General features: G+C 40.5%; 1 protein-coding gene across 1 annotated transcript; it reads right to left on the reverse strand.

The window, feature by feature from the left end:
• Window positions 1-11,011: 11,011 nt before the first annotated feature.
• LOC118331326 (protein sprouty homolog 3) lies at window positions 11,012-27,263 on the reverse strand. The gene is made up of 2 exons (XM_035666170.1): window positions 26,374-27,263; window positions 11,012-12,375 (listed from the first exon to the last, which is right to left on the reverse strand). The coding sequence occupies exon 2, from the start codon at window positions 12,287-12,289 to the stop codon at window positions 11,369-11,371; it is 921 nt and encodes a 306-aa protein (XP_035522063.1). The 5' UTR covers window positions 12,290-12,375; window positions 26,374-27,263; the 3' UTR covers window positions 11,012-11,368.
• Window positions 27,264-27,441: the final 178 nt, after the last annotated feature.

Consider the following 27,441-nt stretch of genomic DNA (forward strand, 5'->3'; position numbering starts at 1 on the left):
CAGTTTGTTAAATTACAGAGGAAAAAAAACAGTTTTTTATCCTTTGTGGCTGTAAATAAAACTAAGTCCAAACTCAACCCGGATGGATGGCTGGTTGGTTGCATCGATGGCTGAGTACACACAGCACTTAACCCCATCGCTGAATACCACACTACCATCAGCAGCAGCAGGCCATTACTGTTCAGGAAATATGCTGAATTATTCAATCACTTCCTCTTTGCATTCTCTACAGGATGCACAGAGTCTATTGAAAATCACAGAAAGTGTGTGTGTGTGTGTGTGTGTTGTGTGGTGTGTTGTGTGTGTGTGGTGTGTGTTGTAAACTCCTGGTCATGACCTACATTGGTTTGCTAGCTTGTACTCTTCAGATTTAAAAGAGAATCTTCAACTAATAAAAAAATTTTTTTGTTGAATTCTCTTCCATGCCCTGTTGGGTTTCGGTTCATCTCAGTGCAACTTGCTTGGTCCTGTCAATCATGTAATCATGTCTGCTTTTATTTTGACAGCTGTGTCATTGCTATATGGACGTGCCTTTAAAGTGAAGATTGGGTTGACAGTTTGTCACTGTATAACTGCACAACATGTAATGTAGACAATGTTGACATAATGTGATGCTGTGTGTGGCCTGCAACTTTGTATCAGAGAGAACAGTGAAATACAGATTTTCAGCCTGATGTGAAATTTCTCTTAGGACAGTTTCAATAGGAAGCAAGAATCTTAAAAAACGATAGCACTGGACATAATCCAGGCTTCTGCAGAATCATCAAATGATGTGCTCGTCTGGCGATAGGGTTGAGGCAAATCATGATGTGATCGGATTGCTTGTTTTACAATGACTTCAAACAATGAAACGGCTCATTAAGTCGCCATTGTATCAGCTAAAACAAAAAGAAACATGATTTACTTCTTCCTGATGACAAATTTGTTCTCTGCTTTTCAGGTATGAAATGTCATGTCAACATCTGTCTCCTTCTACCCATAAACCCTTGTGTTTTGGGGGTTATTTGTTTGTTTCATTGGGATCCTCTTTCCTAACAAACCACACCACAGTTTGGTATTTGTCTCACTTGGCCAAATAAAACCGACTAAAGGAGTCTCAAATGTGCCTTTTTATGAAGTGGGTGGGAACATTTTTTAACCAAATGGTTTATCTTAGTCCTTGAACACAGCTGCGTCTCTGACAGCACGCCAACTTCTCATGTTGACCACTGGGTCACCAACAAATAACCGCAAAAACTAATCAACAGAAATGCTTAACAGTAAGCTAATGCTGGTTATACAAAGATTGCGGCAAATAAATGCAGTTGGCCATATTGACACAAACCAACTCTGGGCCGTAGGCTACAGAACATGTATGAAATTTCTGGGAAGTTTTATTGGACTTGACCAACAAAAACATGACATTATGAGAAAAAAAAATCAGTAGAATATTCAAATGTTTCTATTTCCTCTCTAGTTCCACATATCATAACATACATGAAGTGAAACACGAGTGAACGAAAGCTGAAGACGGGAGGAAAGAATGAGAGTGGGAGGGAGGGATGGATGTGAATTCCAGAGGGCAGGGAGAGGAGTTTTGTCATCCCAGCAGTAGAAACAGGAAGTGAGTTAAAACCTCTCTCCTGACCCCCTGACCCCTGCAGATAACATTCCCACCCTCCCCCATCCCTGCAGCTGTGTGAAGCCCTCCCTTGCTCCCTGGATCTTTCTCGCCTACTTGTTTCCTGTACGCAAGTCCAACACCATGAATCTCCAATGTGAAGTTTTCCTGTGTTTGCCATGGTGTCATGAGTTTTTAAAACACGTTTTCAGTGTTTACGCTATCACACCGAGAACCCAGGCTGCAAATTCTGTCAATTCTTAAATTAAGTAATATGTTAACTAACAAAATTTAGAGACTAGTTTTTAGATGTTGATGAAAATGTGTAGCTGAAAGGAATTGAAATGGTAGATTTTTTTTCATCTTTGTTCAGTGCCAAATTACAGTGATAAGACCTGTAATCAGTTACAATCCTGACCCCCTAATCACTCATTTGCCTGTGATGATGGTGTGGAGGCAGTTCAATGTTGGGCACCAGCTTCAGGAGCTGGAAGCTAAATGCAACAACCAGCCTCATTTTGAAAGTGTTATTGGACGTTACATGTTTTGAGAACATGACATGTAGTACTGCCGCAGTAGACTGGCATGTGTGCTCTCTGGCGTGATACCAGGTGCAATCGTAATGGTTGGTGAACCATTAACATGGCAAGTTAGCATGCTGATATTCGCAAATTACTGCTGTGCTTATATGTAGCCTCACAGAATTGCTAGCATTGCTGTAGAATCTGTCCAGATTGCAAACCCACTTCCTATCCTCTGAGCGACTTGCACTAGCTGCAGGCTAATTGTTGTTTTCCAGTTTATTTGTGATATGTTGTTGGAAGATGATCTGTGATGTACACTCTAAGCTAATGAGGTACACATAGCTAAAGCTGATGCAATAAGGCATAAATAAACCTCCTTGAAGTTTTAAAGTTTTGTTTAAAATGTTTCAGAGAGGTGTTGATTCAACTCCATGTTCATTTTGTGCTGGTGCCGTTGAGTTACTGGGAGGTATTTCTAATATTTAGTCTACCCTCACTGGACGTCGTTGGACTACAGTGTAAGAAAATGTTATCTTGCACAACTATATCATCTCATATCTCCTCCTTGTCTTCATCCTTTCCTCCGTTCCACCCACGCAAATCCCCAACTTCCTATCAGAGCTCACACGCACACACACAAAGGAAAGCCACAGCTATGACCTCTTATCTTTTCCAAACACGCTGCCAGTACCTAAACCATCTGAGTCCATTTTGTGTCTTGAATCATTACATCATAGACCTTGCCCACAATCAAAACAGAAGTTTGGAAGGTTTCCCAGAATCATATTAGCATTTATACTTCCATTATCAGAAGTAATGTAGTGGAGTGTAAACACAACTAAACCTGACTTACCTTCCTGAATGTTTTAGAAACATAATTTACTGCCCTAGTTAGGCTGACTTTGTCCTTTTGACATGAATTAATGGCAAATATCAATCGTAGTAATTAAAACAAAATTTAAGCGACTTTTTATTTTAATGAAGTATTGATTTTATCAATTTTACAAACTCAAAGCAACATTAAATTCCTGCTACATCACTATTTCCCCCTGTAGTTATGTATATAAAGGTTAGAATGTGTCAGCAACCATTCACCCTGCTGAAGTGTCCTTGAGCAAGACACTGAATCCCTCCCACCTCCTAGGCTGCTGCTCTGTAGCCGACTCTGACCTCTGACCTCCTTTCAGTTGTGTTACTGTGTTTTTCTGCTTGACCATTGACAGCTATAAACCATAGTGATGAGTGCATGTGAGGCCAATCTAGCTTCACTCAGTGACGGTCCTTACCAACAGCAGAGCTCCAGTATCATCTGTGTAAACACAGAAGAATAGCTTTAAGAGTGATTGACAGCTGTATGGGTGTGTGACGGACAGGCGGTTTTGTGCCTAAGGGGCTCTTAGAGCGACTCCCAGGGCGCACCAGGACAGTGCCTGTATAGGAACAACAAGGCCCACAGTGAAGATGCACAAGTTGGCGAGTGTAGGGGGTCGGGCAGGGTGGAGGACAGCTCCTCACCTCTGGACGCCTACGGTTTAACAGCTGGGTCAGAGGTCACGGCTGGAAGTGACATCACTCATCAGCTTGTCTCATCACTGGAGAGGAGGAAGAGAGAGCTTATTTTAGTTAATGATAGTACCCAAAAATGTCATTCTCATAGCTTGACTTGAAGGTAATTTGGGCCGTTTGGAACTTGGACGTTCACAGCAATGTCAGTTTGATACTGTTATCTATTTTAATAGATGGACGTTTAATATGGACTTCTATCTATTAACTATTGTAAGCAAAGTTATTACCAAAACTGTTGTAAACATCCATCACAGTTTGCAGACTTCCTGATTTAATTTTAGCCTACTGTACTTGCCGTGTAGTCTTAGGGCACACAGGTTCTCTGCTTGCAGTGAGGTTTTCTTGCCGTTGTTTCTTGTGCTGTCACATTTCAAGCTTTGTTTTTGCTTTTGTTATTCACAGAGAGAAAAATAGATGTTAATATCCGGGCACCCCACCACACCCTTTAAGCACATAAAGATGTCATTTGTACTGCCTGATAAATACTAAACTTGCAGGGACAGCCATTTACCTGGAGCAGGTAAATAAAAAACCCAAACAAAGTTCAGCGACGTTTACACACAGCAGTGGGCAGTTGAACCTGCAACCTTCTGTGTATGGGGGCTACCAGGTCAGCACATGTATATCAGATCCCAGAGCTGGTGAATGGGTTTATTGGTAAAAGCTTGTGGAGAGAAACATTTATGCATTATTTATTTTCTCTATCACACTTTTAACACACATAAACACACACACACGCACTGTCTACTGAGTGTTTGTTGTGTCACAAATGACAGAGAAAGTGTTTGTGTGTGTGTGTGTGTTATTGCCATGAATATATGTGTGCACTTTTATCTGCGTGTTTGCTCATGTATGTACACAGGAGTACATGCAGTACATCCTGTGTGTGTGTGTGTGTGGCTCCAGAGGGAAGTGTGTAAGGGTGGAAGATGCTAAGAGCTCTGCCTTAATGCACTTTGATTTGAGATGATGAACAGAAAGGCTGTGCTTTTTTTTTTCTGCACGTGCTCATAAACAGCAACACCAACACACACTATTGTTTCTCTTCTTCTAATAATCCCTCCTCCCCTCGCCTCATCTCTTTTTGCGTGTCTCCCATACACACACACACACACACACACACATCTGTATCCACTGCTCTGGGAAGCCATTAGTGTGACCCAGCCTTGATTACTTATTTATGGGCCCAACAGAGTAAAGTGAGGGGAGTGGAGTACCAGGGGACCTCATTTATGAAACTATTGTTTGACTTCACCCAGATCTCACCACAGTTGATTTTATAATTTCTAACAATGTCAGCAAAAACAGACAATTGAGTTATATCCATAGTATTCAAAATGCCTCATGATGTATATCGGAGACAATCTAGAGATGGTTTAATTTGCTTGATTAAATAGTTGCAAGGTAAGGGGAGTAATTTTAGGCGTCCAGGATTCTGGAAGTAGATGTGTAGATGTGATGATTTTGTCAACTTCGACTCCCAAGAAGCAGTTTAGTGATACATCCAGTTACTGAGCTTAACATTCTGTTGCATGCACTGACAAAACATTCAGCAGCTTATATTAGTTCACTTTTAGATTCTGTAACAAAAAAATTCCTTCTGCACCTGAAAGCATTTACTCCATAGCTATTGTAGCTATTGTAAAAGAGATGTCTAAAACTGTTGACAGGAAACCCAGACCTGAAAAGATGGTCACTTATTTCTCTTTGTATTAATCGTTGAGCAGGGATTCCAAGAGAGATGTGCATGTGCAATGGAGAAAACTTTTGGCACATGCACTTGGTGAGCAATGTTCATTCTGATTAATGGGTGGCATCTTGGAGTCTGGTATCCACTTTAATATATCCATGACTTTAACTCACTGTTCTCTATGCCAGCTTTCATAGACAGTCTTGAGCAGTTCATTACTTAGTAACTTGTTACAGTGATGACAGTTCTTCATTTAAAGTAGGCTAGTGTAAGGTATTACAATTTGGGGGTTTGATGGAGGTTTAATATCACTTTGGTCTCTCAGTGTTCAGCGGACAGCCTGCTACAGAATGTTACCTTGGTCTGGTAGCCTCTACAAGAAGTATTTTAATGTGACTTCAGGTATAAATTAACTTTGCAGTAATTATAAAGTTGTCTTTTGTCCATGTAGCGTATTCTTAGCTGGCTAAGCTAGCTGTTGATGGTCAGTAAATACCTACAAACCATTCTAGCCGATTGTTAAACGTCAGTGTTACATTTTCAATTTCTACATCCACTAGAAAACACAAGATCAGATGTGTGGCCATTTAAGCTTTTTAGACTGTGTAATGACAGTAATATAACAAATTACTTTTGCTGTTTAGTAATTAGTAATGTAATTATTTTTTCAAAATTAATATATGCAGACTTCATGGTTGAATTTTGGACTACTGTACTTGCCTTATAGTCTTGGGCACACAGGTTTCTTGCATGCATTCTCATCCGAGAATGCACTGAAGGAACAGCCTCTGCTGTCCTGACAATGACCCACTTTCTGCATTTGGGCTCTTTAAATAAACATACATAAATATGAAGTCGGCAGATACTCAGAACATGGTTTACACTGAAAGTTGGGCAAAAATATAGCTCATTGTACATCCCAATAATGATCCAACCTACATTTTATTTTTGTGTCCAAACAATGTAGAAGATGGCTTTATCAATTATATTAATATATCCAATAAATATTGTGTCACTTTATTGATTAGATGAGGAAGTAGCACATGAAATAATTGTTGTTTGGAAACTCCTTTTTATTGGTTCATCTTTAGCCAGGAGGGTAGCAGCAGCCACACCACACCAAGAGGAACAAAGAAACAAAATCAAAAGACAAACGACAACAACAACATTGGTGCTCTTCATCTCCCCTGACCACTGTAAAATAAATACTGCACTCATCAACACCATCCTCATGATTATTGTTACCGCCATTGTTGCAACCATTTAAATAAATATCCATGAAGCAATACCAGCAGTGAAACAGAAAGTGTGAAATGCATATTGTTCCATATATAATATATTCATTTTAGATAGATTTCTATATATATTTGTTCCATATACTCTCCTTAAATTCTTTTACAACATACAAGATGCCAATTTGTACCAAAAGCGATGCTTGCTAAGACACAAGAGGAGAAGTTTACTGGTTATAGTGGCAGCCTGCATACGTACAGCATCACACAGGTTCCTGACACGAGCTCCGGTCCTGAGGGAAGAATGTCGGAAACGTTTGGAAATGTTTATGGGAAGTCTTGGAATTAAAAGATTTATATATTGAAACGCTTTATCTGTACATACAGATACACACAGCATAGCAGAAGTGAGGTATGGAAATAATGACTGCTGTATTGAGTGTAGTTTCTGACTACACCAAGCTGTAAATCATCCAAAACAAAATTCTTTTTTTACTTGCCCTTTATGAGACAACTTGATAAAACAAAATGTCTCAAGAGACACCAATCGAATCATCTCTGACTAAATTTCCTTTGAAAAATCATTTAAAATGAGAATCATTGGAAGTCTTTGCATTGTGCTCCCTACCCACCTTGCGCCACTCTGTGTGTATCTGCAGTACATACAAAACATCACATAAAGAGGTTATGATTGGACAACTGTCACTGTAAATATTTTAAAGCTACTCTGAACACAGATGAAACATAAGTAGTTAAAAAACAATTTCCTCTGCAACTTCATCCAGCTCACATAGAAAACAATCCGTGTACAAATGTTCCTCAAGTCGTCTCCCCAAGCACCAAGATCTGACTGAAGTGATCCAGCCATTGTAGAGGAGACTGTGTGTGTGTGTGTGTGTCTGTGTAGAACCAATCTGAGACCATGACCACAGTAATGCAGTTAAATTTGAAAAGTTTATGTTCACATTATTGTTTTCAAACACCACAACAATAGAAAAGTGTTTGTTTCTTCTATCAGGCAGACCGGATGAACCAGCAGCGTCTGCACATGGCCGCCAAGTGGTTTTCTGCTGCTTTTGAAGCATTGTCATTCACAGAGCATGCATGCAGGATAGAATGTGCCAGCGAATTATCAAAAATGGCTCCCATGATCAAGCATACATCAGCATTTTTGAAAAGCTCAGTTTCTCCTTTTGTCTACATAACAACATGGGAGTGGCATCTTCCAACGTATCCACTTGTTCTGCTGTGGGTAGTCGAAAACACTTGATGAAAAGTGAACATGTAGGAAAATAAAGTTTTCAAATTCATCAGCCTTAATGTGGACATAGTGTCAGCCTAGGTGATTTGCATTAACATGTGTCAATTACATAGATTATTTTTGGTTGCCAATACTACTAATAATAATAATAATAATATCATAGTTAACTCTAAAAGTGGAGAAAGTTGCAACATTAAAAAAGGAAGAAAAAAAAAACATATTTAAATTGAGTGTGTCCTCCACAGTTGCCAACCTGTCTATCAAAGTGAAACCTTTGATGAGCACAGAAACATTTGGGGCAACATTCACACACCCTGAAAGCCAACAGCAGTAACACATTAAAACTACTAGTAAAACGTTTCTTATCACTCTTCACTAAGTCTTGTTTTACTTGTGTCATGATGTTCTACATATGACAACCAAACCATAAGGCGTGAATGTGAGTACATGTGAGTAAAGAATAACTTTGGTTGGTGAATAGCCTTTTTCAACTGAGCTTTCTTTGACATTGAGTAATTCTGTCAACTTACAAACCCTTTATAATCCTTAAGGCCTCAGTATGATTCAAACATACTTGTTGGTCCATCATGTCGTCCAACTACATCTAAAGGCAAAGGTGTTTATACCATGTGGAGCATACTGTATGAATCACAGTTAATCTTATAAATCGAACGCATCCATAGACTTCAATAAATAAAGAAATGAAAAAAGAATGAAAATTATACCTTGACACCTGTGCACCACACGATTGTCTGACTGTCTATAGAAATATGATTTGATACAGCTTCTAAATTCGGCCATCAGAAAAGGGGTTTAAGGCGCTGTTAGAAGAACCGCTAAGCACTTCCTTTGAAGCATATTGAGGCCTTTTATTTGTATAAAGTATACTAGTGATCACAGCTGCACTGTTATACATCTGAGTAATATTGTTTGACAAATCCTGACTTTGTTCACTTTTGGGCCAGCAAAAAGAACAGGGGGGTTTTGGGGGTTGATGGTAAATATGTATTTGTTGTCAAAAAAGGTTCAAAATCAAGTTATAATACTGTGCTATAGTAAGGGGTGTGGTGATGAATTGCTGTTACAACATTTTCTTAAGTCCTTATTCAGTGTTTGCTGTCAGAGTTGCCCCAAAAGTTCCTGAATTGATCATAAGTGGACTGTAAATAAGTAAATGTTCATTATAATGGAAAAACAGCCGTAATAATATCAATCTCATAGAAACAAAATAAAGCAGAATAAAAATAGTTATACAGTTAATAGCCCATATTTACATATAAAAATATAGCAAAGTAACATTTAACAAATCAGGTCAGTGTGTGTCTGTCTGTGCTTAGGTGACGCACCCTGACACACGTACACACACACACAGAAAAGCCCATATGCATCCACACATGAACACACCCACGCACGCCTAAAAACATGTACATGCATACACTCAAGCGTACACACACGTGCACACACCTGATGCTGTGTGTATGTTGTTTTTTATCAGCTTTGAATCCTTCCTTCTTGAAAAAGACATGCACTGTTGTATTTACGTTTTACATTTTGAACTATGTACCTGAAGTGCTAAATACGTTCAGTAGAAGCATTGAAAGTCCTTTTTAACCAAAAAAAATGGAAGTCACACTGCTAATTTTATTAGAGCATGAATGGTCTCCATCTGACTTAATGGCGACATCAACATCCTCTCTTTCCTTCCCTCCATCCAGCCTTTCTCTTTCCTCCCAGCATCCCTCTCTCCCCATCAGCTGTCAATCTGCCAAACACCACAACTCCACTCATCCTGTCCCCTCACTTCCCTCCCTCCCATGCTCCATTCTTCTCTGGCCCATTAAGAGCTATCATGAAGCTAATTGCCTGTTTGATCAACTCTCTATGGACCAGGAACTGGAGGCTTTTAGCCCTCTGAGCGTAAGAGGAGAGATGGACAAGGCTGGAGGAATATATGGGTGTGTGGGGAAAAATGTTTTCAGCTGGCTTTCGCTGGTTGGGTTATGTTGAAATTGTTTTTTCTTTTTGTTATGTTGTAACTTCAAAGGAGACACTGAGAGGAGAAAACATTTTGTACATGTCTGTGCCATTTGCTAGAAGATTTTTTTTATTTTATGTTCAGTATGGAGGACTATCTAGGTGTCTAGCTCGGACTGCTGGGATATTCAAAGGTCATCAAAGCTGTATAACTCAATTTGTTGGTGAGGGATGTGCACAGCTCCACCACCATCAAAATACCCTGACACTTGAGCCAATAGCCTGAGTAAGAAGGAGACACAAAAATGGTTCAGAAAAAAGAGCATTTGATTTGAGGATGGGAGGAGCGTGGATTAAATGTGATACGTGAGGAGAGAAGGATGGAGGTGGGGGCAGTGAAGGAGGTCGGTCAGAGGAGGGAGGTTGGCGACAGACTGACTTCGGGAGGAAACCCGACCAGACCCTCAGAGCTCTACTGAAGCAGCACTGCTAAAAATAAGACAAGGGAGGCTTCTTCTGCTGACAAAACAACATACACACAGGCTCTACATACACAGGTTGTTGTACAGTAGGAGGACACACACAGACACACACACACACACACGCTGCCTGGTCACAATGGATGCACCCTCCCTCTGGTTAAATAATCCCCCATTCAGCTCTAAGCTGCTGGGGAAAACATTGTCCATCTACCTCACAGTGCTTTTCCTTTACAAATGAGCTTAATAGCATTGAGATTCTCTCAGTTCGTACAGTGCATGGTCCCTTTATTTGGTGTCAAACTGTTGTTACAGGTGTGTTACAAGTGTCTTTGTTTTCACTTTATGCCTTGGTGCTTTTCTCAGACTCCCAGTCTGATAATCACTACGGCACAATGTTGGTTTCTCATTTCATTCATCTTCAACCTTTTGTGGAGTTTTCTGAATGTCCTTGTGGTTTAAGTCCTCAATCTCCCATGTTTCTTCTGTTTCTCTCTTTCTAAAAGACAGAAACTCTATTGGCATAGGCCATACACATCGCCACAGGCGTCTTTCCTTCCTGATTTGGTCCATCGCCTGTCTGTGTGCTCTGTGCATTCTCTTTGCAAAGGGTGAGGAGGAAGGAGGTTCAACAATAAATAAATAGATTTTAAGACGTCCAGATTATACCACAAAATGCAGAGAGAGAGAGAGAGATTTTTTTGTCTGGAAGTCTTGGTTAAGGTTGAAGGGCAGTCCAGCAAAGCACGACAGCTTCTTCTTTTTCAGGACAAGTTTTTGTGTTTAGGCATGAAGTCTCCAACATGAACAGGCACAGTAAAGCTTTGGTCCCTCCTGAGCTGGAGAAGAAGTAAATTCAAGGTACATTAGGTGAACAACACTTCACGGTTGGATGGTTGGTTGGTTGGTTGGCTTGTCGTACGTAGGTAGGTGGGTCACAATGGCATTGTCGTCACAATGTCAGCTGTGGCACTGTTGGCGACAGCGTTGCTTTGGCGACGGCGATGGGGAAATGGATTTACCTGGCCCCCATCCAGGCCTGTCATAACGGCTTTTCCAGGGCCTTGCTACGGAGTGAGGGATGACCAGGGTTAGGGTTGGTTGCGGAAATCTTGCGGCACACAGTATTGGTGTTGCTGCACCTGCAGCCGGGGCGTGTGGCACGGTCGTGGGCACACTGGCACAGGGCAAGGCACAGCCTGGCAGGGGGGTAGCAGCAGAGGCAGGGCAGGCAGAGCGCCAGCAGCCCCATCGTGCCCCAGCGGGCACAGGCGTGGGCTGGAGCGCAAGAGCATGGCCGGTCAGCACAGTTATCCTCATCATCCTGGGCGGAGCAGTGGTAGAACAGGCCTTTAACACAGCACAAACAGGTGCCATACTCCACGGCGCTTTCGGCAGAACATAGACAGCGTTGTCCACAGGCCCAACAGGAAGGCAGGCGGCGGGGGGTGCAGCACTCTTGGCACTTACAGCGACCACACCGCTCACAGATGAATAAATGAAGGCCCTGCTCAGCCTCGTCCTCTGTCAGGCCTTTACCCAAAGAAACATCAGGCTTGAGTTCTCCTTTAGGCTGAGAACGAACCACTGAACCTAAGCCAGAATGAGATGGTGTCAAACCTGCCAGTAGCCGCTGGTCTGAGGTGGCACTGGTCCGAGACATGGAGGAGCTTATGGTACTGGAACGGCTCAGGTGGGACAGGTGAGCGTGCTGCTGCTGACTTTGGCTGCGGGGCAGGGCTGAGCGAAAGGAAGGCTGGGGGTGATGGGAGAATACTCCATGGGGGTAACGATCTTCATGGGCGTAGAAAAATCCGGACTGGGTTGCCGGTTCCAGTGCCACGGGCCTCTCCACATAGTCATTGTTGGCCCGGATGGCACGTATCTGGTCGAGCGACAGCACTGGGACCTGCTGAAGGTCCAGCCCGTCCAGCTCCCCGCCGAAGGAATGAGCAGGGTCCATCCTGGTGAGCCAGACTGGGTGGCACCAGGGCTGCAGGCCGGGGCTGGGGCAAAGTGCTCCCAACTCTCACGGCACATCAGATAAACCTGCAAAAACACAGAGAAAGGAAGCGATAGTGATTAGTTGACCTGCTACCTTTTTAGTGATTCTATTGTCTTATCACACAAGCCTGTTATTATACAGACAAATGCAAGTTTTGCACATGCAAGTAGGGCTGGGTATTGTTTAAAACCTTGCAAACCTTGAAGTCACAAGCCTTTTCATGTCATTGTAAGGTTACAGCAGTGAGGAAATTTACCAGACAAAGCCATTTATGTCTTAACTATAATCGTGCATGCCACAAATGTAGTTATGATTAACATAATTATAATTTATTAATTATTCAGTGTCTAAATTGGCATAAAATGTGGTCCTACCTTAATTTATACCCTTTTTTAAAATAACTTATTTTGTTGGTCAAACAGTTAAAAACACAAAGATATTCTATTATCAATAATATTCAAGTAATTCAAGATTCAAGTAATGAATTGACTATCAAAATTGTTATTAGTTAATTTTCTGCCAATCAAGTAATCAGCTAATCAGCTTCAGTACTAAATGAATGATGCGTCTAACCAGAGCACAGAAAGTAGCTTTGCTTTCATTAACTCTAAAATTATAATCTGAAACATTTTCATGATATGATACAAGAAATATTCAGGCTATGTTCTGTGTTCACTGTTCCATGGAATATTTTCCATTTGCTGAACTAAACACATCCTCTGGTGCACAGGAACTGATGTGTTTTGTTTCTGGTCTGTTTAAAATGAACGGAAAAAGATTTGCCTAGTTAGCATGTGAACCAAAGCCACAATGACTGGACACAAAGTAGTACCACCTCCAGAAAGTAAAAAAGCATTAGCAGAAAACCCAGAGAATAGATCATAGTCACACCAACTGTTTGATTAACTTTGTGGTTTACAACTTTTTAAGTTTTCTTTTGAACAGTGGAAACAAATTAAAATGGAGCTCAGGCAGAACAAATGCAACAGAAAGGTTAGAAATTGTGGCATCTGACCAAACAATCATGGAGTCACTGGTTTGTGTTTATAACATTATTATAAAAGTTATTATCTGATATTGAGCAAGAAAAAAGACCCTTCAGAACTGTTTTACCAACAAATATTCAGAAATATTCAAAATCAAACTCATTAATACATTTTGCATAATTTATGGCAGAAAGGGAACACCACATTACATACAGCAGATAGCCTTCATGTTATTTCCCAAATATTTAAGCAGCACTTGATCAAATATGGATTTTGGCAGCACAGCCTCCACACAACCATCAGCCATGTCATCATGACCGCTGAGGTTCTCCACTGCTCAGGCTAACGCTATTATTAGCCTGCCAGAGCCAGATAGATGCGACCATCAGGTCCACACTGTAATTTAGCATCTGTTGAACACAGCTGCTGCTGCCACGGAGGAAACCCACCTGCAGACAGAGAGGCTGGCAGCATGGCCAAACAGAAAGACTAGAGGAACTGTAAAGTAACAAAACAAATTCAGTTTATAAATCAACATGTTTCCTGTTGAAGGGTGAGCGTTTATCTGCTAAGCTTTACAAGTATGCTCAAGTCTGTTTTTCATTGGAAAGTATGTGGATTATCTGCAGTAACCGGGACATTGTTTCCGGAAAGATGTTGGCTTTTTGAAATATTTCTCTTGAGGTCTCGCAGACTCATATCTCAAAACCAGAGGCCTTAAAACCAAAAATATCTCAGTGGTTACACTATTTTAGCTAATGAGAAAAATCATCGGATTTCAGGATTTGTTTTGAGGCACCCTTAATGTGGTGGATTTTGCTTGTTTGTCCCACCTCAACAACACCAAGGCTTCTTGCTTTTTGACCAAATTTGGGTTTTCTGGCTTCAGTAAGTGATAAAAATGGGCAGTAAAACCAATCTCCAGGATTCCAAACAATCCTTTCAGAAAATAATTGGTACAATGTTCTTGTTTTTCTGCAGATTATTTATTATTGTTATATTAAAAAAAATCTCAGTTTCAGAAAATTATGACATGAGATAGAAAATAGTGCATAGTGTACTCATTGTAATGATGGGTAAGACTGCAACTAAATGCTTAAAAGATAAATATAAATTTGCTTAGGAGTGCAGTTAATGCATGAGCAAAAAAGGCAAAATTAAATAAAAGGCCCAAGTCTAGTTGAATGTGCAGCTGATTTGATTTCCTGCTCAGGCATCAGATGAGCCCTGAAAGAAAATACACAACTCAAAAAAACAAAAACAAAAATGAGCTTGATATCTACTGCTCGCTTTGGAAGGAAAACGTGTTTCTTTTATATTTCTGTGTATAATAAAGATAGATGTATGTACAAATACTGTACACACATATATATACACACACATACACGCTCCGCTATACATACACAAAGAAACTGCAGTCTTGCCAAGACGGCTAAGGGGGAGAGATAGCTGGCTTGCTCCTCACATGGTGCCAGTCCTCTCAGAGAGTAATGAGGCCAAATGGAAATGCATTTAAAGCAGCTCAGATCATGAGATTAGATGGAGGAGGGAGGTAAGAGCGAGCAGCAGCAACTAACCATAGGCCACGTGCATGTGAATACAGAATCATAATCATAATAATCAGCATTATGCATTACCACCACCCTCTTTTAAGAAGTGGTTGAATAGACCATTGTGAATCGTTTGGGTGTCAGTATGCTTCAGCTGTTTGTTGGATTGTAGAACAGCATTTAAACTAAACCTAGTCAGAACCATACATCGTACAGACTATTTTCTTTGGACCATAACCCGACCTTGAGTGTGTGTTGATCTGTTAGGTCTAAGCAGATTCATTTTTTCCTTGCTTCCTGTTAAGATGGAATTATTGTCCTGCAAAGGTACACATATATGTCTGCTGATCTATGCAGAGATGGGTGATCTGGGCAATCAAAGGTTCACAGATGAGCCAATGTGCACACTTACCAGTTTTTTTCTGGCAACATGTTGGGCAAACCCTATGTGTCATCCAAGCTGATTGTTTGATCAACTTTCTGTTAAAACAGGTTAAAAATGGAAAAAGAAAAAACAGCCTTGCAAAAGTCTCTGAACAACATCTCTGCATGTTTGCTCACATGCAGCCCAGAGAAGCATTTTCCAGCCCTTAATCATGGCTAATGTGCCGCTGATGAATTGCAGAATTGGTTTACCTTTTTGCTGTTAATTGCTGCTGGTTCACCCTGTCAGCGAAAAACAACCTCTACCACACAGGAAGTTATACATATCATAATAACAGGGTAGTTTGTATGTGCAGCAGAGACCACCTGCGTAACAGCAGAGACGGAAACACAAACTTTGCATCATCAACCAAAAATCCCCTAAAAGTTAGACAACAAAGGCAAAACACATTTACATCTCAGAGGGGAGGAAGAAAAATTGTGGTCCACTGTTATATGTGACATCAAACAAAACTCTACACCTGAATAAAACAAATTTGCTCAGAATCACCATTGGCCACATAATTTTATCAAGTGTCATATTGTCACCAGACGATTTCATTGAAGCCATAATAATGATCACATCCTATTATTGCCCAGTTCTGTACAGTTAAATACAGAAAGGAGAAAAATGGCCCTTAGAAAAATGCAGGACAAAAGCAATAGGAGAGGAGATCGGGGATGTGGATGAAACCCAAGAATGGCAATCCATCACTGGGAAGGAAGGAGAGGTGATTAGCAAGCCGGACTGTAAAACAAAAATAAAAACAACAAAAAATAGCTCTTCCTGTCCTTCAGGCTTTCAGAGGAGAGTCTTGTAAACAAATTGTGGCAGTCTGAGCATAAAGGTGCTCTACCCTCCAGCACCTTTGTGTATCTATCACTCAGTCCCCTCCTTCCAGAGGTCCAGCTATAAAGGAGCAGATAAGAAGGCCCAGGTTGGTTAGATGAGGATGCATTTTCAAATTAGTCCGAGGAGAGAGGAGAAGTCCTGGTGACTAATCACATCAAGCAGAGCAGTGGCCGCGGCTCTCTCATACTCTGCCCGCCTATCAGCCCATCTAATTGTTAAAAAGAAGAGGCCTGCCGTCCATTTCCATGACCTCATATTTACTTACTGGTTGAGCCAACCACTTCCAGCCCCCCCACCCAACCCCAACAAGGCAAAAAATACTGTGAGTCACAACAAAAAGTTAGAGACTGTGGCATCTAAGATGGAAAAATGTAGTGGAGCATCCCTTCGAGTTCAACTTAAATTCAAAACTCAAGTAATATGAACAAATATAGAATTTGGGGTTTTGGACTGTTGTTTAGACAATATACAAGATTTCGAGACATCACCTCGAGCTGTGGGAATATTTAATGTGCATTTTTGAAAACCTTTTTCTGACACTTTATTGACCAAGAAAAGAAATGTCTGATTAATCCATATTAAAAACATAATTGCAGCTGTTCCACCAACATCCATCCAAATTTCAGCTTATTTCACTACAGAAATCCTTTACTGTAACCCTCAACTTAGTAGTTGTGACCTAAATGACCAGCGCTATATTTTTTCCCACAATGGCAGGCAAGGAGATATACACTTGAGAAAGCTTCCACTATTTTACATTATTTTTTATTTTGAACATTATTTCTAGCATGCTCTGGTTGCACCTGCACATGATGTGAATTGAATACATTGGCCACACGGAGGGCTACAGTTGTTTTGGGTGGTGATGCTTAGTCTGGCTCTGCTGGGAGTGTCTGTTATCAACCCTCTGGCAACAACAGCTGGGAAGAGAGCTGTTTGTGTGCGTGTATGGGTGTGTGTGTTAGTGTTTGAGGATGGTGTAGGGCGGAGCAGGCAGCACCCTCCCCTCTCACATTACAAGCTGATCTGAGGGCAGTGTGTGTTTTTTAAGTCACATGAAGGTTCCCTGTGGAGTTTTAGACCTAAAGTAGTGCCATGGAGCTGTTTTTCTATGAGTGGGTCCATGTTTTGTTTATCTCAAGCGTGTGCACAAGGACGCACATGCACACGTGAGTAACGCGATACACAGTCCCACCAATGGTGTCACACTATTCCACCGATCAACAGGTGGTGGTAACACGTCAAGATGTGCTGCAATGCACCAACAAAGAGAGGGAAGAAGAAGGCTGCGAGCTAATGAACATGGATGTACACAATAATGGATTTTTAAAAAGTTTTATGAGGAATGAAATGCATTCGACACTGAGTGTTTTGATGAGTAACGCTGAATATAAACACCCAGGAAATACTTCTGCAGTGCATCTTTTGAAATTGTGTCTGGGGGAAAATATAAACCACAGCAAGATAGTGATGATAATATGGTTTCATCTGCACAGAAAGAGAAACTGTGTCCATCCACTTTGACTGTGTTTGAGCACCAAGCATCACCAATTTCCAGTCCATCTCTTCTCAACCTGCACTCTTTGAGCTCCGAACACGATCAGCCCATCAGGTGCTTGAGCAGGGATTTTAATGGAGCACGTCTCTGTAAAGATGTAGGCACAACAGTCTCTGATTGTCCATTGTTGGCCAGCCCAAATCCCCATTTGTCCAGCCCTATTAGCCAGGAGCAGACTTAAATCCAGGCTGGTCCAGAAGCTCCTATCTGGCACAACTGCTGTGCTGGCACTGATCCCGCCTGGTCGATCTGGCTGAGTGGATCGTCTCTTGGTCCGCTGCTCTTAAATCCGAACCCAACGCTCCCTTTTCCGATGACTGGGGCTATTTCTGTCATAGGTGATACATGTTTGGGTAGTTTTGAAGGAGCTAGCCTTTCCACTGCAGCATCTGAACCCACAGCCCATGCCATAATCAAAATCTCCTGAATCCAGTCAATTTGAACAATTTTGGTTTAGCCCTTTAAAAATTAAACCCTGTCATTATTTAATGAGGGATTGTGTGAGGATTCTGGGTAGCTGACTTCCCAAACATGGTTTCCATGGCTATATCTTCAGATAGAGGGGTGGAGTGTGCAAAAACCACGGATGTTACTTTTGTAGTTACCCTCCCAAACTAAAAATGCTTGCATGTTTAGAACTTGCTGTGTTTCTCAGATATTTTACGTTATAATTTTAAAAAAAACCTGACGGCACCCTGAGGAATGATATGCATTGCTGTATTCATAAAATAAAACGTTCTCATCAAATACTCCCTTATAACCTTATATATTTAGATCACATGCATTCCTCATCACTGATGTTCCCACAAATGTGAAGGTGGTTCACTTCAGGAGAAGCACTTTTATGGCTAAAACTGAACCAACATGGCCAGCAGCACAATGAGTGTTTTATTTAGTAGACAATCCATCTGGCTCAGACGAGAAAGGATGGGAGAGGCATCTGTCACTCTCTGAAACTAGATGCTAATGTCAATTTGACTTTTTCTCTTAAGCTACTACTGGTAATGAATTTCCCAAACATTGCATGTGTAAAGTGTAAAAATGAATGTCAATGAAACAAAACAAATGGAGAGCGAAACAGTCACATAGAGAGAGAGAGAGAGAGAGAGAGATGGTGTTTCAAGAGGCTGTCAGTGGTAACCTAAGGATGGACCTCTGTGCTCAGGGAGTATCAGTAATGACTGAGCCTCTGCCCTGGGACACACACACAGACACACAGTCCTTCTCCATCACTCTGTTCCACAAAAACACACACTGTATACATTCTCTGCTGCCCAATCATTTACACCACCAAGTTTTAACTGATGCTCTCATCTGCAGTGTAGCTGTTGGAATTCATGCTTCCCATCAAAACACATACATAAGTATGGAATTGTCTTAACAATCTATGAATTTAGTTCCCTAAAAAAGGCCTTAAAGCGTATTAGAAAGTCTAAAATTGAATCTACAAAATACTTTCTCTTGCCTGATATAAGCAGCAATATTTTTTTTTATTCAATTGCTAGATGTTAGGAGATGGTATACACCTAAAAACTAAAAGTTTTTCAGGTAAAAAAAGAGTTTCAGGTAGTCCCATCACACCTCCAGCAAACACTGTCACTACTAGCTACAGTAGCTAGGAAACTCATTGTTTCATAATAACAAAGTGTCGGTTATAGCAATAAATCCTAAATTAACTTAATCCATTTGTCCATTTATGCCACTTATCTGGGTCCAGGTCCGAGTCCTTCAGTTATTCCAAATTATTGTTCTATACTGCTGGGAAGTACTGAAAAATAATTCTAGGCTATATTGTCCCTACTAGTGCTGGGTATTCTTGATCGATAGCAGTAGAAATAGTATCATCATTTCTACAGTCAAATAATACCTGCATTTGAACCTTTTAGTACCCAGATCTAGAAAAAAATGTGTATGGTTTTTGGTTATAGCCGATCACCACAACCGATTTAATGCAACATGTGACTGGCCCACTACCGCAGCTACAGCAGCTATAGCTAGCAGCTACATACAGTCTGTGAGGTCGAGTTTGACAGATTTGACAGATTAGCGTGCAAAATGTTTAAAAGTATGGGTGTCTGATAAAAATGAATGCATTCAATGTGGAAGGATTTTTTTTCGAGAAAATGGGAATATGGGTACGTGATAAAGAACTATAGCAAACTTTAGGGTTGACAGCTGCGCTGTGTTTGCTCGGAATGAATTTAAATTTAAATGAATGAAATAATTCATTGGTATCGGTATCACTTTAAGGGCCCTACTATTGGTATTATACTTCTTACTCACTCTACTGGTTTTCCTTCATACTTTCATACGTTAGCCGGTATGGCTGTGAAACAGGTATTAAATTGAATTAATGGTATTAAAATGGTCTTAAAGGGTTTTTAATTTAACTTGGTGAACCTTGCAGAAACCCTGTCTCTTCTTTCTCTCCTTAACCATCATTGCTAATGCTTATTGTACCCAATTGTTCTTCTGTGTCAAATAAAGCTGAAACTAGGTGAGAACCGCCAGAATGTAATAGTTTAGAATGGCAATGGAAATTAGGAAAGCATCAACAGTAGAAAAGGGCCAAACAGAAGTTTAACTGTATAAAAAGAAATTATTATTTTAAAATGAGTTTGAATAAATAAGTGCTAACACACAAACACCCATTTGTCAGTGGGTCACTTTTCTACATTCACTGTGGTGAAACCCATGGCTATCAACACATTAACTTGTTGTTGGTCTTCTGGCAATGCTTTTTGGTGGCTGACTAAAGAGTTGGTCACCTTTCAAGTAACACATAAAAACTCTCAGATTCAAATGTCAAAAGTAAAGAGAAACCTTTAAACTGTGCTGATCCATCATCTGTCCGCTGACTCCCTAACTTCCGCTGAGTCTGGACTCGACCTCCTGATGGTCGATTGAGTTTAATGGACAGAGCAACGCTGCATCTCTCACCGGTGACATCATGGTTTCAGGCTATTTTAAAACTGACTGCAGTGACCCTTCGCCTTGGAATGAGGAGGGGTTGCCCTCTCCTCTTCTTCTCCTCTCTCCTCCCTTCCTCTCATTTCTCTCCCTATCCTCTCACATCCTCTCCTCCCCTCACATCACCTTCACCGCCTCCCTTCGCTCTCCCCTTTCATCCCTTTTCTGCTGTCCTGTCCTTTACTCCCTTTTACTTTTCTTGCTCCTCTGTGCTTTTTGGCCTTATGTTTTCTTTTTGTGTCCCCTCCCTCTCTCTCTTTCCAAAGTTTTAAAGATATTTTTTGAGGAGAACATGCATAAGCTCTTTGTAAGAAATAATACTTGACAAGTGCAGCTCAGCAGTGACCATCACAGTTAATGAATAACCAACAAGTAGTGTGAAGCAACACATCTGCTTATTTTTCAACCGAGAAGATCAATATTAATTTAATCTGTGTGCATTCAGTGAGCCCAAGACCACACTCCCTCTAAGAAATACTTGACAAGACACCAAAAGCACAATATTTCATAGAATGTTTAATAATTTAACTCATCTGTTACATATTCTGTTAATTGTATCTGCTTACATGATGGTAAATGTAGTTTCAAAGCCAGTGCCAGAGTATAATTGTGGCAAAGCAACACTAACTCAAAGGGTTGGCACAAGAAACTTTGCCTACAAACCTGAAAGAATCTTTCAGTTCTGTCTTATTAAATCAGAATAACACTGTTAAGATAACAGGCTGACTAGTTTTTCAGTCTACATCCTCACAATTGAGTGTATGAACATTTTAGCTCAATTGTTTAAACTAAACCTATTAATATGTAGCTTATCATCTGTTTTAAAACATTATACTGTACAATACACAGTTTAATCCTTTTTACTGATTCTTTTTTATTGTCATTCAGTGTAACATTAAAAATTATGTATGATATTTAAAACATTTAATATAGCAGCAACAGCTATATGCTATATAAAGATATAGTGGTTTCTTGAGCAGTGAATGATGTGCTGCATTTTAGTACCTCCATTTCCAAATGAGCACAGCAACTGAAACTGATGTTTTGGTTGATTGTGGGTGATTGTTGTTGGTGAACAGTGGAAAGACTAACAAAGGTGGTTTTATTTTGTTTCTGTCTATCGTTTTTTGTCTATGGAGTCTGGTCACTATTGATATTATGTCTGTTTCTGGTTAAACAGAAGTTCTGTCTTTGTAGGGAAAAACATTCTTTGGACGTACTTTGATGGGCGCATTTGTCCCCAAGGATTAGCTAATGTTTTATGTGTCAGCCATAGCATCCAGTTTTGTAGATATTTTCTTATCTAACTCTATTAATGGTTTATTTCGACCAAACCAAAGTTGGGGATTGTTGGAACAGTGGAAAGATGAACAGAGACGGTTTTGGTTCAAAACATTTGTTTCTGCCCAGTTTGAAGTGTGTTTTCCGATTAACTGCTACTGTTTTTGTCAATGGAGTGTGGTCAGCTGTAGTGCCCATTATTTTGGTCTGTGATGCTGGTGCTGTAGTGTGACTTCTAGTGGCAAGTGAATTTCATATATATTACCCTTAATAATACATCAACATGTAAACAGTATTTTGATTTGAACAACTTTTTGGTAGTTTTAATTTAGTAATACATTGATGAGCATTAGTGACATGTAGTAAACCAGCCCAGTATGTGAATGTAAAAGGAGAAAAAAATTTAAATAGTCAATAAAATCAAATCAAAGAAAAAGAGAAGTTATGTATAACTGTATATAGCACATTTAAAGCAGCAGCTTCATAAGGTCAAAACATTTGACTACAATGCTGCCAGCTTTTCTGGGTGTATGACTGTGTATGTGTGACCTGTCAGGCACTAAGACCCAGGGGCCTTCCTCCTGATGCCCTCCGGGAGCACAGCAGGATTGAATGACAATAAACTGGATGAGATACCGGATGTGCCGAATCTGACCCCAACGGAAAGACTGAAATAGACACTGCAGACCAGCAAGTCCAGGCAGGGGGGAGAGGCGGGAGAGAACAAGGGGGGAGGGAGGGAAAGAGGAAGGAAAGAGGCAGTGAATGAGTGAGGGATGGTGATACTAATAACGATAAAAAGGAAAGTGGTGGAGCCAGATGTAGAGCGAGAGATAAGAAAGTCAAAACAAACAGTTAAGAAAAGCTGTGTGTGTGTGTGTGTGAGAAAGATAGAGAGAGAGAGAGCTAGGGAGGAAGTAGGAGTCATTTTTGGATATAATTTCACAACACATTTACACAGATTGAATAAAACCAGATTGTCAACAATCCACTTGACCTATTAGGCTAAATCAAAAACAATAATGATAAGACCTTCATTTCTCTCATTCATCCACCCTGGCCTCCTCCACGTCACCTGAGTAAATCCGGTCACCTGGCCACTAAATGTCTTACAATAAACTTAACTATGGGTCATAAAAAGCTGCCCTCACAAATGACCTATACAGCCATTTTTCTGGTGAGGACGGGCTGGTTTAATCTTCATCTATCATCTTATCTTCACTGAAGTAAAAATTCACATGAAGTTGGAAAATAAATCAGTAAGGCTACTATTGTAACTTAATTGGTGTTGTATTTTTCCACAAAGGGTGTTCTTACTGAATTTGTTCCATGTGCAATGATGAGGGATTTATGATATTTTGGTGAAAATTAAAATTACTAGTGACAAGCAGGAAGTAGAAGTCAAACAGGCACCAACAAAGTGGAGGCGGGTGTCCTGATAATTTACAAAGCAGTGTTTGCCACAGTTCTGCTAACACAGCGCTGCCACAGTGCTTTGGTGTTACAGGTGGATTTAAGTCGACTGAATCCTTGAAGCAGGTCCTTTCATGCTGGAAAATATATTTCTCTCATTTTTTGTGCAAGGAGACTAAAATCATCAACTGTCATTTCAGGAGCTAAAGGTGCAAAGTCAAAAGTTTGGCAGCAGTTTTTTGATGAAAGTCCCTGAAACTTCACTTGAGCTTGATTTTGCCAAGTGTCATTTGACCTACAGGCTGATTTTGTTCACTTTACTTTCCATGAATGAGTAACTACTGGCTGCTGCTGACAACAACTGTCTCTGTATTTTCATAATTTCTTATATTATAAGATTGAGGCTTCCTGAATTTCTATTACAGTGCTGCTATTTTGTTTTAATCCAAATTAAAGTAGAAAGGAGATCTCCGCCAGGTGTGTCTGGGGCCATGTGGCTGGGGAATAGGGAGTGCAGAGCATGTTGTTTGTCCAGCATGTATTTTCAAGTGAAAATGCCAACAAAAGAATCTGCCAACACTAACTTTACGGCCATGTACGTTATATCAGCAACAAGATTTCAAGGTGTTGATCACTTGCAGTTCCTACACATAGCAGTCATTAAAATAGTTTTAGTAAAATGTAGTATTTCATTTCATTTCAGTAGGACTGCTGGTCGGATAAAAAAAAAAATATTTAATTTACAGTCATATTAACCCTAACCCTAACCACAGCAGCAAATATATTTGTGAAGCTGGAACAAGCAGATGTTTTGCTTGAAAAATGACAATTATCAGACTTGCCTGTCGACCAAATAATCAAACATTCAACTAAGCAATTAGATTAACTTCCAATTGGAAAACAATAGATTTAATTTAGACTTCAGTGGGTTTTACAGTTTTTCTTGTGACATCTTGTGGCCTTTTTGAGGAACTACACCTAAAGACATTAGCACACATTCTGAGTTGATTGTGGCTTTTCTGTTTCTAAGCACTAATTGCAGCACTTTGACATATTCTGTCGGATATTGTTTTCTAATTTAAAATTTGAAGTAAAATTTTCTTTACTTTCTGTGCAGCAGCAATGGTTGACAAGACATTGTTTGTGTAAGTGCAAATGCTAAAGCTTCTATGAACTGTAATTACGGTCTGACCTATATTAGTTTACTGTATTTCTGAAAATGTCAAGCATTATTACTTTCAAAAAGATTACCAATCTTTTTCTTCCATGCTTCTTTTCTTTTTTACAAAGCTTTTTTTACTGTGAATATTGTCTCCTACAAGTTTGTGGTTCGACAGTGCATTAGTCAGTGCATTAGTTCCTCTGCTGTGGCATAAAAATCCCTCCTTCTCCATTCATCCCCTCCCTCTCTCCGTCCCTCTTACCATCCATCCATTTCATCATTCATTCATCTATCCGCCATATTCCTCCACTCCACATATGCTGTCCCCTCCCTACCGTCCATCCATCCATCCCTGGTCAATCGCTCCGCCTAACCGCTCATCTCATCCCATTCACTTTCTTTCTCTCTCTTTCTCCCTCCCCCCATCAGTCCATCCCATCATTTGCTCATCCACCCGCCCCTCCAGTCCCACCCCAGCGGAGATGGGTATTGACATTCTGCATCCGACCTTGAGGACAATCAATCCCATACCCCACATGTCCCCATCACAGTTACGCACACATGCACACACACACACAATCTGCTGAAACACACTGAGACTAATGCTAACATGCAGCCTAACAATCAGTTAATATGAATATTTCACTCTGTTTCATTTGGGAGGATCGTTTAAAAATGCTCTCTCTCACACATCCCACTGATTCAAAAGAGTCAGTTTGAAGTCACCAAAAGTCGGTAAAAGATAAATGACATGTTACTGTCAAGATGACTAATTCACCTTCACTTCTAATAAAACAATAACTTGGACCAATCTGTCCACCAGGGGCAAAGGAGGTTACGGTCTACATGCTTGCAACTTCACCATCCACAGGCCCACACACACATCGCAATATTTAACTGTCATACAGTAGTATTTAACTGTAGTACACACACAGTACAGTAAAAAGATGAGAAGTAATTTGTATTTATGAAGCGGAGACATTGGTTGAGTTTAAACATGATAAAAAATGAAACAAAAACCATCCTTTCGCCGCTCTTTCTTCACCCAGTGGCCAAGACGAGAGATGGAAAACAAGCATGGACCGAATAAATCTGAGTAGGATTTGATCTGTTTAAACAAGTCACCAGCTGCATAGTTGAATACCAATAAAATGGTGACAAGATATTTATGAGGCACCTTACTGCAGTTGATTTTAATTACTTGTGTTAAGGCGTGAAACAATTCTGTCCTCCTCCCATGTGGCTGCAGACCAAGCAGGTAAAACCAAGTGAAAACAGTTTAGCAAAATAACGCTTTTTTTGGGGGGTTTTTTGGTTCATTTTAGACCAGATCTTGTGTTTAGACATAAAAGTAGATCTTGGCTTGATCTCACAAGAAATGTCTGCTTATTTGTGAGATGTATAGCTGCACATTTTCTTGAAAAGGAGAAAGTAAACCTGACTGATAAAGAAAGCCAAAACACTGAACTAGAACTGAAAAAATCTCTGTCAGTTTTCCATATAAACCCCTGTAAGTTTTCTTTTAATATGCCTTTAAGAACTTTTAGTTCATGTCTTTTAGTTCATGTCATGCATCACTGCTAACACATTCCCATTAAATTTCTGCCGTTGTAGGTATGATTCTGCAGGGAAATCTGTATCTCTCTCTACAATAGCTGCCTTAAAGTAAAAATCTTGAAATTGAATCCTGTTCCAAGATGCAAAGGATGTGTGCAAAGCTGCACAACTCTTGAATAATTTGTTATTTCATCAAAAATTCCCAATGGAACTTTTTCATTCCAAGGTCACGCAAATCATCAATAGTTCATCAGCAGATCGGATGGCGACAGGATGAATTTATGCTTACCTCTGATTGGAGGGAGATCCATTCTGCAGCGGCGTGCTGGGCGTCCTGAGTGTCCGTGTGCGTGTTCCGCTGACAAATAAACTATGATAGTCGTATAATATCCCTACAATATCCCTTAAATGAGTTGTAGTATGACTGTGGAACAAAGTGATTATATGTACTTTTGTGGTTTTTTTTTTAATGTAATGTTTTAATCTTTACTTTATGTTACTTCAGGAGTGTTAGTTTGCTAAAATACTTATATGATGTCCCTCTATGGTAATTTTCTGAGATTGCTGTGTCTGCGTTGTCTTAAGGGTGTGTGTTTGTATGGAGTGAGAAGGCTGGGAGGATGCTCTTCTCCTCAGGGTGACGCACCCTCCTCCTCCTCTTCCCGGAGCTCTTCCAGGAGCGGTCTGATCCCGGTGCGTCCTCCTGAAGTCACCTCCTCCTACACCTCCCTAAAACAACCAACCAGTCCCTTCTACGCACACTGCATCGAAGGACTTCACTCTCTCTGTCCAAGTTGTAAAGACATTCAAGTTGCAAGAGATGCTTATAAAAACATGCAGCTTTTATGCAGTTTCAAGAAAGAGAGAGAAAAGTGTCCTCAGTTGCAGGAGGAGAAGAAGTGGAAGTATCTCCACCCCACAGTCGAAGGAGCGATGTGAAATACTTGCAGCAGCTTGCAGAGTATTTGGGGTGTTGTTAATGATAATGAAAAGGAAAACTGCAGCTGGAGGAGGCTTGTCAAGTCAGAGATTGAACGCAGAAGTTAAAAAAAAATCATCCTTTTTTTCGCTCAAAAACTGTTTCTTTTCCCGTCCTGCTGTAGTTTCCTCTCCTCTCCCCAAGAGATGAATGACTGAGATCTGGATGCACTCTCTCTCTCCCTCTCTCTCTCTCTCTCTCTCTCCTTCTCTCTCTCCCTGTCTCTCTCTCACACACACACAGGCATACAGGCACACACTCCAGTCACCCCTCCTCCTCCCCTCCTCTCTCGCTCACTCCTCTGTGTCTACCCCCTCCCTCTCCCATCACTGAATTCAATTCAATTCAGTTCTGCTTTATGAACATGACGGGGCAGAA

The sequence above is a fragment of the Morone saxatilis genome, unplaced genomic scaffold (genome assembly GCF_004916995.1).
Source record: "Morone saxatilis isolate NCDOM2014 unplaced genomic scaffold, NCSU_SB_2.0 Contig20, whole genome shotgun sequence".
NCBI lineage: Eukaryota > Metazoa > Chordata > Actinopteri > Moronidae > Morone > Morone saxatilis.

Excerpts from the sequence above, each read along its gene's own strand:
- LOC118331326 (XM_035666170.1), bottom strand. The coding sequence starts at position 12,289 with ATGGACCCTGCTCATTCCTTCGGCGGGGAGCTGGACGGGCTGGACCTT.